At 56.0% G+C, this 16541-nt stretch overlaps 1 protein-coding gene across 1 annotated transcript in view; it reads left to right on the top strand.

The window, feature by feature from the left end:
- Positions 1-16541, top strand: part of ABCA3 (ATP binding cassette subfamily A member 3) — a 50290-nt gene that overhangs the window by 9251 nt on the left and 24498 nt on the right. The window contains exons 2-6 of the mRNA XM_004706163.2: positions 11321-11530; positions 11807-11961; positions 12266-12452; positions 14832-14915; positions 16179-16443. Of these exons, the coding sequence (XP_004706220.1) occupies positions 14862-14915; positions 16179-16443 (319 nt within the window). The 5' untranslated portion in view covers positions 11321-11530; positions 11807-11961; positions 12266-12452; positions 14832-14861. The remainder of the gene's footprint in view (positions 1-11320; positions 11531-11806; positions 11962-12265; positions 12453-14831; positions 14916-16178; positions 16444-16541) is intronic.

Raw genomic sequence — 16541 nt, 5'->3', positions numbered from 1 at the left:
TGGTAATGAAATCTCCATTTCTCAATAACTGATTTGCCTCTGTATGCACACCCTGTTCAGTATTTCTGCAAGCTTGTTTTTCAGCTCTTCCACTCCACCAGGTTCTGTATTGTTGGTAATCCGATGCAGAAAGGCAAGCTTTTGTTAACAAGTAAATATCGGCAGGCAGGAAACATTCAGGTTTTTCGTTTTTTAAATTTTAAATCATTTTATCGGGGGCTCATACAACTCATATCACAATCCATACATACATCAATTGTGTCAAGCACATTTGTACATTCGTTGCCCTCATCATTCTCAAAATACTTCCTCTCCACTTAAGCCCCGGCATCAGCTCCTCATTTACTCCATGGTTTTTTCACTGCTTCTTTTATCTCTTTTAACATCTTTTTTTTTTTTCTCTTTTAACATCTTGAAAGGGAAAGCATTATAATGATGTTCCTCATATCCTTGTAGGTTGTTAGCATCGGGCGTGTTTTTTTTTCTTGTTCTTATGGCTCTTATAGCAATCCATGCATCAATTGTGTCTAGCATATGTCAAGCATATGGTGCCTTCATTATTTTCTAGATATTTACTTTCTATTTGAGCCCTTGGTATCAGCTCCTCTTTTCCCCTCCTTCCTCTTTTTTGACAGTCTGGTCTCCAGATCCCTCGTTCTGAAATTCCCTTCTCTATCCTTGAAAGGTGCTTTCCCCTCTGTTCTGTAGCCTGACTCTTATCTTTATAATAATCTTCTTCTAATCTAAGGCCTTCTAAGTTCCCAGGTACAGCACTCACCTGGGAGCACAGAGGCCTTGGTTAATAGGTTTTGATTTTGGTTGAAACCTGCTCTTCTAGTTTCTTCTAGCACTTCCACATACGGTGTTCGTTCAGAGAGGTGTCCGTCTGTTTTTTGTAATTTTGGATAGCTTCCTCAAGACTCTGGACAGGACTGGTTATCCTCTTCCTCTTTCTCCATAGGTTCTAAAATCATTTTAACTTGTGCCCATAGAGACCAGGTGTCCATGCTGGATATTCTTCCCTGTTCCCTATACTTTTCTTAAATTGTAGCGACCTTTTCCCAGATCCCAGATCTAAGGTTCCTTCCTCAGGGACCTTATTTTTCACTACTTGTAAAAAAAATCTTTCATTTTTCTTTCAGACTCAGTAACTTTCAGACTCAGACTTACTCTTTTCCCCTTAACCCTGTTATATATTTCTTAATCCCCCAACCAAACCCTCACTTCAAAATAATTCCCCAATTCTCACCCATCCTCGGTGGGGATTCGGTTCTCCTCTCGGAGTTCTTTCCTTGAAGTCCCTTGTTTGTGGTGCCAGGTGTTAGGGTGAGGGGGCTCCCCAACACTCGAGCATGTCCTCAGGAGCGACTTTGCAATTGTGGAAAATATTAGAGACGGACAGAGAGCGGGGCGCAGGGGCTCCGCAGGACTGAGGGAGTGAATGTATTTTCCAGTGAGTTTATATCGTGGATCTTACAGATCTTTCCTAAGGCATGCACGTACGCAGCTAACATATTACATAGTCAGTGGGTAACATCATAAGCGGGTAACATAATAAACCAGCAATGAGGTGAGTCACCATCTGACCTAGTGCTAGTTGACTTCAACGGCCCCTGAGTCCTCCCCAGAGGGTTGCTACATTTTATCTTCACTTGGCTATAGAACCTATTCTTAGCGACAGATAACCTTCAGGCAGTGAAGTAGCCAGACACAGAAATAATTCACGTATTAAGGTAGCTCCTTTAAGACTGCTTCTTAATGGAGGGCTATTTCATGGGGGGGGGGGGGGCCGCACATTATTCCGTCTGGAGAATGTGTATTTAAAAACACTTCTATCTCACAACAATGGAGCTCTTTCTCAAAATAGGGCTAGTTTTCCGTGCCTGCGGTTGCAAGTGTAGAAATAAGGTCAAATACTTTCTACCAAGTCCTCAGTGTACCACAGATGGCAATCAGTCCTCCCACGAGGAGTCTGTGGGTAACACTCTAGAACCCGCTGTCGAGCCCATGCCGAGCAAGGCTCCAGCACAAGTGTGAGGTGAACTCGACATGACCACACTCATGTCCCGAAAACCACGCCTCTGTAACCCACACGCACATGCATGTAGCGTGTGCGCAGGAAGCTGACGTGAGAGGGCTGCTGGAACTGCAAGAACTATATCCTGTGAGCGTTAGCTGCGTGAAAACATGGTCAGCGGAGGGTGGTTCTTGAGAAGCGAGATGGGGACTTGCAGCCATGGGGGTTCCAGTCTGCCCAGCAGCACCCCAGAACTAAGGCCTGGCCATCCGAGAGCGGAAGGCCGGCCACTGGCAGCCTCTGGGGCAGAGCTGTACCCCTGACACGGGTGGGGATCACGGTGAGTCTGCGTAGATGGGTGAGACCAGAGGTAAGAGCCTCATGAGAAGTGCAGAGAGAGTGGCAGGCAGGCAGCTTGGCACACACACGGGGTGGAGTGGGGACGGGTCAACCCCAGAAACACCCAGGAGACGGCCCCTTGCAGGGATCAGCACCCAGAGACCTGGGGGTGAGCCAGCCTTTGACTCTGTGGCTGAGGCGTGCCACCCACCCAAAGCCGTCTGCTGCCTGGAGGATGTGGGCAGGGAAAGCGGGCCCTCGCCTCTGCCATGAGGGTCAGGTTCCAAGCAGGGAAAACCACAGTGCACCTTCCCCTCCTGCGGTGGCTACCTGAAGGGCTTGGCTGCGTAGTAAACAGGGTTGGCGGATCAATGGGGTAACGAGCGCCTGGGGGCCTCCCTGTTCCCTCCCCCAGGCCTCATTACTGCACTCTTACACTGCAGCAGCACTGGCCCAGAGAGCAGTTCGGCCTGGCGGGTAACCCAGGAACCGTCACTGCCCTCTCCAGCAGCTTCCGATCAGATGGTCAGCCGGCTGACCCTGGACGGAGGTAGCCACCTCCACCCTCACCTGAGCCACTGCTGGGAGTACTAGGTGAGTGGATGCCACCTGGGGATAGCTAGCTGTCTGCAACTCTCTCCTGCAGCAGCAAATGTGCGTCTCCCTCAGTCACATGGGTGCGACTGTGTCAACAGGCTGCCCTCGCTCCTGCTTTGTAGAATGTGTTCTTGGGAGGGGGAGGTAGATGAGCAAATTGCTTTCCCATGCACCTCTTGTTCCCTGACACTGGCTCCGCGTTGTAACAGCGCCCTCCCTGGGGCCCCAGTCCCTGCCTCCCGCTCTCCTCTTCTGAGCGCTGCCCCTGGACACCCGTGGCGCTTTGATGAACTGTGCTTGGTTGTTCTGAAGAGGGTTGGTTGTCTCAGGGGCCTGTCTGTGGCTTGGCTGGAAGCTGAGACGTGGGAACAGAGAACCAGACAGGGAGGTGAGTTCATCTTCAAACCTGAAGGGTGTCTAAGGGCCATCGTTCCAGGGATTCCACCAGAAAGGTGGCGTTTCTTATGATTTAGGGTTTTAGTCCACATTTTTCTCCCCACTCTAGCCAGGGGCACCCACTGGGACCTCTTTCAGAGCAGGGGGCAGTGGTAGCCAGGCACCATCTAGTTCTGCTCTCAGAGTCATGGAATAGCTTCACACTTTCTTATGGTGACTTTGAGCATTGCCCCACCCCATCCCCAAATATGAGAGAGGGCTGTGGGAAAATGGAATGGTAAGATAATAGAGGATTCTTCCCACAAAGCCTTTTCCAAGAATCCTGGTGGTAACACTGTGGTCAAGTGCTTGACTGCCAACCCAAATGTTCAAGCTTCAAACCAACCCAGCTCCTCCACAGGCGAGTGGCCCCCCCCAGAGATGACAGCAGAGGAAGGCCTGCGGGGCAGAGCCCATGCTGAGCCACACTGGGATGCTGGGGGTCCGATTCAGCACAGAGGCACCTAACCATAACAGCCCAGCTGCTCATGAAGGGGCAGTCTTTTCTGGAGACCCAGAAACACGCCCTGAGAGAGGGCTCTTTAAAGGGGCGAGAGCAGAAGTCAGGTCGTTCCCAGTTCCCTCAAGTAGAACCCGAGGGGTTTTCCACAGCTGATCATTTTCGATGCCGATTGCCAGACCTTTCTGATGTGTCACTGCTGGGCGAACTGGAAATCTCTGACCTTTGGACGTGGTGTCAGGAGAGACGTGAGGACATCCTGCTTGGTAATGTGGAGGGGCAGCACAAAGAGAAAGGCCCTCAGCAAGATGGACTGAGCCAGAGGCCAGACCTACATGTTGTAAGGGTTTTTGGGGCGCGAAGCGGAATTAAAGGTCCAATTGGTAAAGTTTTAGAAGCAGGCTTTATTGAGAAGCTTGCGGACGGGTTCAATAACTCACGTATTGAGCTAATGAAACCGCGCGAGGGGAATTTCTGGCTGTGTTTTTATATCCCCTGGTGGCAGGCACAGCTGCATACAGGGACTTCAAAGGGAAGCGCTCATTAATTTTATCTATAGGTCCGGGATGGGTGGAATAAACACATCTTCAAGGGATCCAGGGAAGTGGTCGTTAATCTTATCTATAGGTACCGGGGCAGGTGAAGTAAACATATCTTCAAAGAACATTCTTTCTCGGGGATGTCTGGTTCTCAGAACTGGTGATTTTCAGCGAGGGGAGGGGAGGCCAATGTGAGGGAGGCCCATGAGAGGTGAGTTCTAAGAACCAAGAAGGTGCCGGATTCAAAATGGAGTCCCTTGTGCCAAGACCAGGCATATGTGACTGTGCTACCTTAATGTACTCTCAAAACAAAAACTCACGTGAACATCTGCTGCTCTGCTGTGTTTTTTAACGAGAGCCTCGTAGGTGGGTCCATATGGCCTACACATGCTTGGGGAAGCCCAAGTCTTCGCCATCAGAAGTCTAGCTCCGAGCTCTCCCATTGCAATTCTGGTCCTTGCGGCAACCATGTGCTTCTAAGCCAGGGGATTTCTTATTTTCGGAGTCCATCCACCCGCCAGCCAAGTTTGGGCTTGGTGCTGCTCAGGGGCTGTCAGGGAAGATAAGATTCTGGTCCCCAACGTTTTCTGGTGGGCAGGTGCCTGGGCATTTGTCACCTCCCCTAGGAGCAATCGAACAGTGCTTACATATAGATATATATTATCAATTTATTGATTTTGGTGAAAATGTTGTCGTCAGGTGCAGTCAAATCAGTTCCGGCTGTTAGCAACCCAACGCACAACAGACCCAAACACCACACGGTCCTGCACGCTTACGTTTGAGCCCCTTGTTCTGGCCTCTGGGTCAGTCCACCTGGCTGAGGGCCTTTCTCTTTGTGCTGCCCCTCCACATTACCAAGCAGGATGCCCTTCACGTCTCTCCTGACACCACGTCCAAAGTACATGAGACCAAGTCTCTCCACCTTGGGCTCCAAGGAGCGTTATTCCGGCTGTACTGCTTCCAAGACGTGTGTTCTTCGGGCGCTCCGCGGTGCCCTCCGTGTTCTTGGCCAGCACCACAGTTCAGGAAAGGTGTGTGACAGGGGTTGGTCCCTCACCGTAGTAAATCTGTATGCCGAGCAAATGATCAGAGCAGCTGGCTCATCTTCGTTTCAAGTCTTCCTTAGTCAATGTCGCGTGCATTTGCGGGTCAGGCGCACCTTCGTCTTCAGAGCCACATACCTGCTCTTCAGCACTTTGAAGGGGTCTCGTGCAGCAGACTGACCCAATGCAACGTCCAGTTTGCTCTCTTGACTACTGCTTCCGTGAACGTTGATTGTGGACCCGAGCAAGATGGAATCCTTGACAGCATCAATCTTTTCTCCGCTTACCTGCTGGTCCAGTTGTGAGGATTTGGGTCTTCGTTACACCGAGTTGTCATCCACACGGAAGGCTGCCATCCCTGATCTCCATCTGCAAGTGCTTCAGGCCCTCCTCACTTTCAGCAAGCCAGGTTGTGGCGTCTGCATATGGCCAGTTAATAAGCCTTCCTCCCAACCTGATGCCTAGTTCCTTCTTCATATACTCCAGCGTCTGTGATTACCTGACTGTCAAAATGCAGATTGACTGAGCACGGTTAGAGAATCCAACCCTGACCCACACTCCTCCCAGTGGAAGAAAATGTCCGCCCCTTTAGCAACCTCCACACGTACGGTTCAGTGACGTTAGTGACTCTTCCGATTCTGCCACCATTCTCAACAGCCTTCCCCAAGCTCTCTCACCATCATGAAGACCCGCATGCCCTGTCCCCTCGGTCTCCCGGCTGCCCTTTCGAGTTGTTGTCGTCCACTTGGGTCAATATTCTCTGCCAGCGCCATCCTTCAGAGGCCACCATTCTTCGTCTCTGAGTTTGTCTTCATCCGTCCTCGCGACATACTCTGGTCCCCTGTGTGTGGCTAGGATGCCGGAAGCTGGGCCACCGGTACTTCCAGTACCAGCAGGCTCGCTCGTAGTGGGAAGGCTTCACCAGAGCCTCTCAGAAGCTAAGGGGAAGAGCCTGGCGGCCAACTGCTGACAAAAGCGTTGGCCACTGAGAACCTTATCAACCACAGACTCATGGAGCCTAATCAGAAGCGAAGGCCGTCATTGCGCACCACATGCTTTGAGAGAACAATGAGCCACGTGTGGTCAAGTGGACAGCAGCAAATCGTGTGACAAGCAGGGCAGCCGGGAGGCGCCTTCGGAGTGCGTTTGGCCAGGCTTGCTCACACACACACTTGGGACATGCTGTCCGAGGGCTCAGAGAGAGACATCCTGTTTGGGAAAGGATGGAGCGTGTGTGCAAACAGAAGAAGGCCCTCAAGGAGCCGGCTGGACACAGACCTAATGGCAGCCGTGAGGCTGGGGTGGTGGCACAGGGCAGGCTCACTGCTTCGCTGGCACCTGACAACCACAAAGGAGCCCTGGTAGTTTAGTGGGTTACGAATCGGGGGGGCGAGAAAGATGAGCCTTCTACTCCCAGAAACCCACGGGACTGTTCTGCTCTGTCCTGTAGGGTTGCTAGAGTCGGAATCAACTCCCCTGACAATCAGGTTCCATCCACTGTGGTGGCACAGTGGTTAAGCACCCCGCTTCTAACAGAAGTGCCGGCAGTTCCAGTCCACCGGCCCCTCTGTGGGAGAGAGGAGGCAGCCTGCTTCCCTGCAGAGCACACAGCCCCGGGGACTCCAAGGGGCAGTCCTACTCTGTCCTACACGGCCTCTACAAGCCAGGGTGATGCTTACAAGACCCAACAATAGTGGGGCTCACGGGGGTTACCCAATACCCCTTAAACATGCTGGCCGTCTTCACCAGGTTTCCTTTCGGGCAGACTGGTATTGGGGCTGACTTAGATCTTTGCAAATGTTTATTCTGCACCCCCCCCCAAAATATAAAAACCTGCCCCCATCTCACTGCTGCAGATATGGTGTCCCCAGGCCCCTTCCTCCCCTTCAGCGGACCGTGGCCTTGATCTGCTTTGTTTCTGGCCCAGCCCCACCTGCTGCTCCCCTGTAGCCTCCTGCCAGCCACGAGGGCGGCCAACATTCTCTTTCATTTCCCTATGGTCTTATGACGGCCTCCCCACCCCCGCTGACCAGCAGACTTCAGCCCAGGGCCTCTGCCGGGGCCACCCCAGCTGGAGGACCAAGACGCTGTCCTGCCTGCAGTGTGGGTCCTCAAACCAAAGACCCAACCCCACCACCACCACCACCACCACCGTCAAGTCGACCCCCAGTCCCGGCGATCGTGCAGCAGAGTGGATCAGCCCCACAAGGGTCTGGGGCTGTCAATCTTCATGGAAGCAAACAGCCTCCTCTTTCTCCCGTGGGGAGGTTGGTGGGGTCGGACCCAAGTATCCCACACCTGTGGTCGATTAGGCATGGCTGTGGTCCCCTGCTCCCTTTGAAACCCCTTTCTAACCATGGGGGTGTGGACATGTGCCTGGCCCTGGATACAAAGGAGCCCACCACACCTCTCACCGCGACCCCACATGTCTACCCACCCAGTAGTGACCTTTTTATACTCTTAAAGTTTTCCGTTGTGAAGGAGGTGAAGGTCTACAGAGCAGGCTATGGGTTTTACAGTCCACGGCTCCAGCATACGATGTCCCATCTCATCCACTGCAGTTCCTCCCTGCGACATCCCTTTACCCCACTTCCTCCCTGCATCTCCTGGTGCCACCCCGCCTGCCACCTTTCCTAACCTTCTGAACTTTGACCTGGGGTGAGTGCTGCCCTTTCCATCCCCCAAGTGGATTATCCTAGCATGGGGGTGAGCCACGAGAGGACCCATCGTCCAGGATCCCACCAGTCTGCAGCCACTAGGAAGCCTGGTGTCTTTTGTAATTTTGAGTGATTTTCCCCATTCCTCGCCCTCTCTGTCCAGGACATTGTAATGTCGCCGGCACCATCTCGTTCAGGTCTCAGGTGTGTGGAGACTGATGTTTGTGTGGCCCACTAACCCATTGGACTGCATGATTTCCTGTTTCTTTCTACTGAGGGAGACCAGTATGTGCACCTTAGATGGTTGCCCACGAGCTTTTTAAGACCCCAGTTGCCACGTAACCAGGTAGACGTAGAGCATCGCCCTTGTGCACTATGTTATGCGAGGCAGCCATTGTGTACCCCGAGACTGTGGTCCTGATTGCCCTGTCAGCGGGAACCTTGCAGGCTCGCTCGCCCCACTCCGGTGGATCTGCACACAAGGGAAAACACCCTTTTACCGGGGCCTTTAAAAAAGTCCGTGCTTCAAAAACGTGAAGGTCAGCAGTGGATGCATCCAGCACTCCAGAACATCTTGTGTCCGTTTCACTAAGGACCCCGCTAGGGGGGTAGGCAAGGTGCCCCAGTGGCTCAGGGGTCAAGTGTGTCGCCGAGAAACAAAAGGCCAGATGAGAAGAGAGGAAGTGACCAGAGGAAGAGAGACCTGGCTGTCTCTCCCTCACCGAGCTGGAAACCCTGGGGGCAGTTCTACCCTGTCTTGCAGGTTCCCTACAAGGGAGCATCCCTGGAGGGTAGAGGGTTGGGCGTCGGGCTCAGGTGAGTGGGGAGGAGTTGTGAGTACCTGCTCACCCCGCCCACCGCTCTGGAGGCGGTGCCCACCCCTAGTGGCCCAGTCAACTGCCGCTCCACTGGTTCCAGAGGTCAGAGCTTTGTTTTCCCTGCTCCGTCTGCACCTGTCTTATTTTTATTTTTTTAGCAGTTTTATTGGCATATAATTCACATCTACAATAAAACAGTTTAATCATATCAAGAAGAGCTGTACAACCGTCACCACAGTCAATTTGAAACCATTCTCTTCTTTCTTGTATTTGGTATTAGCTCCCTATTTCCCCCCAACCTCCAGACTGCAAAGCTTTGGGGGAGCAGACGGCCTCTGGCTGGTAGGTTAGAAGCACTGGCCTTGCACTGCGCCCCTCAGTACTCCTTGGTTGCTGACCCGTGGGATCCCTGCCCTCCACAGGCAGGCCTGTGAGCTGGGGAGGCAACTTTCAGGAGAGCCCCTGGCTGGAATGAGCAGCCTGCAGCCTGCATTGAGAGCACCCCCTGACGGCCGCTCCACCCCCCGCAGAGCAAACACTGAGCTGCCTGATGACCCGGAGCTGGTTAATCTTTGAATGGGGAGCAAACACCCTTGTAAGCTGGGTAGTACGGGAGGGGCAGAGAGCCCACAGGGAGGGCCCTCCCCTTCCTGCCGAGCTGAAGAGGACTTCTCGGAGCTGCTCTTGTCAGGCTAGTGGGGCCGCCTGGGAAATGGTGGAGGGGGGGAGGTTGGCTGAGAGCTGCCCCCACTCTGGAACAGGGCCAAGACCATTTCTGAGAACCCCGTGTTGAGGTGTGGAGTGTTTTTGAGGAACCCCCACTTCCCTCTCCATGTCCACTCACTGTCGTAACCAGAGAGCCGCCGGGTTTCGTCATTCTGGACCTCCTTGACATTCCTTCTGCTCCAAGAAGCGTGTGCATGGAAGGGGATACTTGGACCCCGGGAAGGCGGGCCAAGAACAAGAAGACCCCACCTGCAGCTGGGCTGCTCATAGGGTGGGGAGCAGGGGTGCTCTGTCTCCTGGTAGCTTACTGTCGGGACATCTGCAAACAGCACGTAAAGGGCGTATGAGACGTTGGCTACTTGCAGAAGCCCTGGTGGCGCTTTGGGTTAGGTGTTGGACTGCTAACAGCAAGGCTGGCTGTTCAAACCCACCAACCAGTCCGTGGAAAAAAGCTGGGGCTGTCTGCATCTGTACAGAGGACAACCTCGGGAACCCTCCATCCCGCAGGCTCACCATGAGCCAGCATCAACTTGACCGCAGTGGCCTGGGTTGGGGCGGTTATTTGAAAGCAAAGAGTAAGTCACTGAACTTAGTGGGTCCACGTTGAGCGACTCACCGCATGGTCCACAGTTTAAACCCACCGGAGTTGCAGTCTGGGAGACGCACAGGGGGACGCGACCCTGTTCCGCGGTGCGGCGGAATAGATTCAATGGCAGGCAGTTTGGTTTGTCTTTTTTCCCAATGTTGAGCAAGGAGCCCTGTTGCTGCAGTGGGGTAAGCATTGGGCTGCCAGCACCAAGGCAGGCGGTTCAAACCCTCCACGTTGCTCTGGGGGAGAAAGATGAGGCTGTCTGATTCACACCCTTGGAAGCGTCACGTGGGGTCACTGGGCCTGAATGAACTGGCGGCAGTGGGTGTAAGGTTTGCTTTACGACTTACAGGCATCCCGAGGGTTCAGGGGACCCTCGTGGCCGGCTGAGAACAGACGTGACAGTGCAGCTCTGCTGCCCTCTCCCTTGCACGTCCACAACAGGATGAGGCCTGAAGCCAAAGCCCACTGGAAGGCCACTGTCTGACCAGAACACCAGCGAGAGCAGTGTGGCTGGCGTGTGTGGACAAGCGGGCTGTATGCATGGATGTAAGGCCGGAGGCTGCCCCTGGAAAGCCCCGTGGAGGCGGTCCTGCTATGTCACACACAGTGCAGCCCTGAGGCTTCTTGGTTCTTATTATACCACACACACCCCTGCCGCCGAGTCCCTTCCAACACAGAGACCTGTGGGGCAGGGTGAAACTGCCCCCACGGAGTTTCTGAGGCTCAGTCTTCTCACCACTCTCCCATGGAGCAACTGGTGGGCTCGAACCGATGCCCTTCCGGCTCGCAGCCTGACGCAGGGCTTACTGCTCCACCAGGACTCCCGTGGTGTCCACACCCGTTACCATCGAGTCCGCTCTGACTTGTACTAACCCTCTGCAGGGACACCAGGCCATCAGTCTTTACAGGAGCAGACAGCTCCTGTCATTCTCCTGAGCGACAGCCTGGCACTTACCGCCCAGCACTACCAGGGCAAGCGTCAGAGCAGGCACAGAGCAGCCCCTCTGCTGCGTCCCAGACTCAGTCCTCCAGCTCTCCAGTCAGAAGGGCGGGCGGCTGTCCTGGGATCTGCTCACACTGCTCCCGCCTGTCCCCAGGTGCCTGAGAGCCATGCCAGCTGCCCCCCAGTCTCTCCAGATGCCCGGCAAGGCGCCAGCACCCTGGAACACCCGTGCCGCCCATCCACACTCAAGTGGCCTGCCTGCCCCGCCCCGGGGCCCACTGCCCAGCGTCACTGCCTTCTAGCCACTTCTCCCGTGAGCCCGAGGACCAGCCGCTGCTGCCAGGAGCCTCTCCCCAAGACGCAGGTCAGCCCTTGGAGGGGAAAGCGCACTGAATGTCCTTGTCTCAGGGTTCCCGGGGGCTGTCTCCTCCTTCCCAGGGTTTTCGTGAAAGCGAGAAAGGGTCCAATAGTGTTCTGACCTGAGGGTCCATCTACATGTGGGCCTTGGTGCAAGGAGCGCCCCCATCTCAGACCAGCTTGCTGCCTGTCCACCCCCACGGGGACAGCCAGCCCCTGTCCCACCCTCACAGGGACAGCCAGTCCCAAGCCCCCAGGCTGAGGTGCTGTCCACCCCTTTCAGCCCAAACTGCTGCTGCTGGAACCTTCTCACATCTGCCTCATCCGCGAGCCTTTCTGACCCTGCTTCTGGGTGCTGGCGGTGGGTCACCCCATGCGACTGAGTGGGGCTGCCTCAAGGATTTCCCAGGGTCCCAAGGATCAGCTGTTAAACACAAGGTTGGCGGTTCGCACACACTAGAGGGAGAGGAGGCAGTCTGCTCCCACCAGGACCGTCGGCCTCAGAAACCCTGCAGAGCTGTTCTGCTCTGAGCTAGTCGTTGGGACTCGGAATCCACTCGTCGGCTGTGGTTATGAGACGGGTGGGATGGAGGGTGGGTCAGAGGTGGGGTGGAGGGTGGCAGGGGTAGGATGCGGGGATGGCTGGGATGGGGTCCGAGGCGGGGTGTGGGGGTGACCAGGGCAGTGATGAATGTGAACTGTGAGACCCTCGTGCTGAGCCCTTGCTTCTCTCCCCTTGAAGGGCCTCTTGTCCTCACCCGAAGCTCCCGTGGGAGCGATGACCAGGAGCCTCGCGTACCTGCCCTAGACCTGAGCTGCCTGGCCGCACCTCAATCCCATGCCTTCAGCGTCCGTCCGGAACCAGCCCCTCCCCACACCCAGGCACCAAGGAGGCTGCTTGCACTAATCCCACCCTGCTTCTCTCAAAGGTCAGCAGCTGAGGACCCAGGCAGGGTGGGTGTGGGGGGCCCACACTTGAAATTGGGCACAGTGGACTGAACCAAACTGGGGAGAAGGGGGACAGAGGCCTGGCCGAAGCCCCTGCCCCTGCTGTCAGCACGCCCAGCATCCTCTGGCTGAATCTCCCCCTGGGGTCTGGGCCAGGTTTATAATCCCCTTCGGCATCATATAGGGTCAGGTGTTTGGATGAGTCTTCTTTAGAGAAGTGGTACAGTCTGATGGTGGGAAAATGGGGCAGTTTGGTGGCAGTGCCAGGGGTGGGGGTGGGGGGGCGGTTCTGTGTCAGTGCTCAGGAAAACAGGAAAAACTGGTTCTTAGGATTCAGGGGTGGGTGAGGGGTGGGGGGAGTCCTGGTAATTCTAGATCATTCTTCCTTCACTTGGGCATGGCATACCCTGTCCTGCTCCTGAGCCACCCTAATTCCACCCCAAACCCCAACCGCAGTCATGTCTAAGTCTTAGGAGTCACACTGCAGCTGGGGTGGCATCGTGGGGCACAGTGTCCACACTTGGAAACCACCGGTGCCTTCAGGAGAAAGACAAGGCTTCTCCTGCCATGAGGATGAGAGTCTCCTGAAGAGGTTGTCTTGGGAGCCCGCAGGGGTAGTTCTCCCGTCCTCCAGGGCCGCTGTGGGCTGGGTCTTTGGTGTGGACGGGGTGGAGCCAGTCGGGGCAGGGAGAGGGAGTCTGTGAACCTGGGTGATGTGCTGGTAGAGGAGCACGTGGCTCATAAAGAGCAGACCCCCCCTCCCCCAGACTACAGAAACAGTGAGAGGCAGACGCCCCGAGAACAGTCCCAAGCCCTGGAAGCACCACAGTTTAATCATGAGGCTGCTGACCCTGAAGTCCGCGGGTTCAAACCCATGTGCCGCTCTTTGGGCGAAAGATGGGCCCTCTGCTCTTTAAAGATTTACTGCCTCGAAACCCTGTGGGGCAGTCTACCTTGCCCATGAGGGCTCTGAGAATTAGAAATCTCTATCAAAGCATCCACTTTCTTTGAGTGGGCAGAGTAGAACTTGAGAGGTCACGGTGGCTCAGGGTCCAAGGTCTCGTCTGGCTGTCGCTCCCATCTTGAGTTGTTGGGACTGCAGCCATTGCTGACTTAGAGCCCAGCCGCCGCACGGTTTCCTGGGCTGCGATGAAACAACACCAGTGGCAGTTTACTTTGGTGGCTGTGGTGGCGGTTGTGAAGGCGCACACCTGCCATGGAGCCGTCCAGACTCGCCGGCCCGTAGAGCAGGGAGAGCTCCCGAGACCATCATTTTAATGGGAGGAGAAAGCCCGTCTTACTCCCAGAGAGCTCTCGTGGTTTTGAACTGCCGACCATGCAGATTGCAGCCGGCTCGTAACCACTACGTAATCAACTCGTCATCACAAGGCTGCTTCCACACTGCAAAGCGCCACCAATCCAGCCGTCTCTCCGTGTGCGAGCGGTTCAGTGGCGTCGGTGGTGTGACCTTCCTCACCCTCCTTCTCTGGGTGGTCCTTTCCCCGTGCCCACCCCCTCAGGGCCCCTAAGGCTCCCGTCTAACTCTCCCAGTACTGTTGTCGCTCTGACCTCCTCTAGATTGTTCTTCAAAGAGAACCATGCTCAGGGCACACAGTCGTTGCCAGGTTCACTGAACGACGTCGGCATGCGTGCTTGGTTGACAGAGCCTGGTCTCTCGATGGGAACAGCCAGGTCTTTCTGCCACCAAGCAGCTGGGTGGGTTCAAACCACCAGCCTTTGGGTTGGCATGCAAGTGTTTAACCCATTGCACCACTAGGGCTCCTTGGTTGTGAGTTAAGCTGGTACCAAAAAAAAAAAAGAGAGAGACAGGAGAAAGAGAAGGAGGAGGAAGAGAAGCTGTGTTTGGTGCCGGGTCTTCTACCTTCCACCGCGCCGGTCTGCGCCGGTCTGCACGAAGGCCAGAAACCTAACCCGCTGCCGTCAAGGCGATTCTGACTCAGAGGAACGCTGTGTGAGAGAGTTAGAACTGTCCCATGGGCCTTCGACGTCTGTCGTTTTTTATTTTTCACTTGTCATTGTGCTTTGGGGCCAGCCTACGGAGCACACCCGCTTCCCACCCAGCCGCCCATCCACAGGTTGTCGCATGGCCTGGGTCCCAAGCTCCTGCTCACCCATGCCCTCCCTCGGTTCCCCATTTCCCTTCATCCTCCCTGCCTCCTGAGCTGTGGGTTAGCCAAATGCTGCCCGTTGGATACCAAAGCTTTTCACAGAAGCAGGCCGCAGCACCTGTCTCCCTCCCAATGATGGCTGGACTCACCGCCGACTGTTCCGTAGCAGCCCCACTCCAGCCGTCTCCACGGCGCCCACGCCCTGAGAGCCTGTCTTTGGTCCTCCCCCAGAGCTGTGCACCCCCACCTCTCCAGCAGAAGATGGCGGCCCCCCGGCAGCTGGCCCTGCTCCTCTGGAAGAACTACACGCTGCAGGTGGGCATGAGCCTGAGCAGGAAGAGGGTTCCAGGGAGGGGACTCAGTGGCCTAGCCCTCCCACGCCGCCCTGGGTCTTCCTCACTTCCATCATGGGCTGCCCAAGGCCCACGGAATCGCTCCTCACGTTTCTGCTCAATAATCCTGACTTGTTTTATTCCATCTCAGTGGCCTCGACCCCTGCGCCCCTGTGTTTCCTGTGTCCACCCCCTGCCCCTTCCCTCTCTCAACTTGGTCTCTGGGTAACTGCTGCCCTTGGCTCTCAAATATGTGACGCGTCTACGGTGGACCTCCCTCCCTTCAGTGGTTGCCACCCTGGAGTGCTTGTGTCCAGTCCCAGACCTGGAGTGTGGCTGAGGACCAGACTCCAGCTCGGATGTTACTTAGCACCCCCAGCCCCAGGCAGGTCCCGCCACTGCAGGTGCTGTCCTCGGCACCTGAAACTGCTGGGGCAGAGCCACCGGGGCCTCACTGTGGACACAAAGCCGGGCATTTCCGTCAGGTTCTCTCTGTGTCGACAGACAGACAGACAGACGCATCATGTCATGTGTCCCCCCTGTGAAACCACTGCCCCACCGGACAGTGTCACTGTCCTGGAAGTGCCCTGGGCTCCTCTCAGCTGCTCCTCCCTCCCCGCCCCACTGGTCCCCAGCCACCGCTGAGTTCTCTGCTACCCTGGACAAACCCACTGCCCCTGGGCTGGCTTCAGCCAGGCCTGACTGTGGGGCGCGGTGCAGACCCGAGGCTGGTGGCAGCCCTGTGCCCAGCACGTCTGGGGGCATGACGTGTCCAACCACATGTGCTCGCTGCATGTCTCCATGCGTCGCATTTATCTCAAGACCCCGCGCATTATCGCCCCATGCTGCGGCGCCCCTCACGGGGTACGGGTCAGTGTGGGCGCCACCTCGGCAGGCCCCGGGGGACTCAAACTCCTGGGCCATCCATTCTCTTGACCCCTACGCACACTCGGCTGCGATGGGGGCTCTGGACCCGTGGCCACAGCGTCTCAGGGGCTGGCCTGCTGACCCCTGCCCTCAGAGGTCGGCCTGCAGCATCCATGCCCACGGGTTTCCAGTGGTTCGTTCTTTCAGTAGCAGGGTGCCAGGCCCCTCCTCAGAGGCTGGAGTGGGGCTGATGGCCTCGGCCTCGCAGGGTGCACCAGCTAGGGACCCCACTGCCCTGACCGGTTTGCCTCATTCAGGGAGTGGCCCAGTGGCCCCCGGCTGGCAGCAGTGTGACCACGCCCCCGCCTTTCCTCTCTAGAAGCGGAAGGTCCTGGTCACCGTGCTGGAAATCTTCCTGCCCTTGCTGTTCTCGGGGATCCTGATTTGGCTCCGCCTGAAAATCCAGTCAGAAGATGTCCCCAACGCTACCATCTACCCTGGCCAGTCCATCCAAGAGCTGCCCCTCTTCTTCACCTTCCCTCCTCCGGGAGGCTCCTGGGAGCTGGCCTACATCCCGGCCCACAGCGACGCCGTGAGGACCATCACTGAGGCCGTGAGGAAGGCACTGGTGATCAACATGAGAGGTGAGGCGGGCGGGGGGCACAGGGGCCACTGCCAGCTGGGATGTAGGCTAATACACACACACACACACATACACACACACACACATACACACACACAC

The sequence above is a fragment of the Echinops telfairi genome, unplaced genomic scaffold, assembly GCF_000313985.2.
Source record: "Echinops telfairi isolate 266 unplaced genomic scaffold, ASM31398v2 ScPeMD7_5;HRSCAF=22, whole genome shotgun sequence".
Taxonomy (NCBI): Eukaryota; Metazoa; Chordata; class Mammalia; order Afrosoricida; family Tenrecidae; genus Echinops; species Echinops telfairi.
The sequence above is the reverse complement of the archived record's forward strand: the minus strand, read 5'-3'. Positions and strand labels throughout refer to the sequence as shown.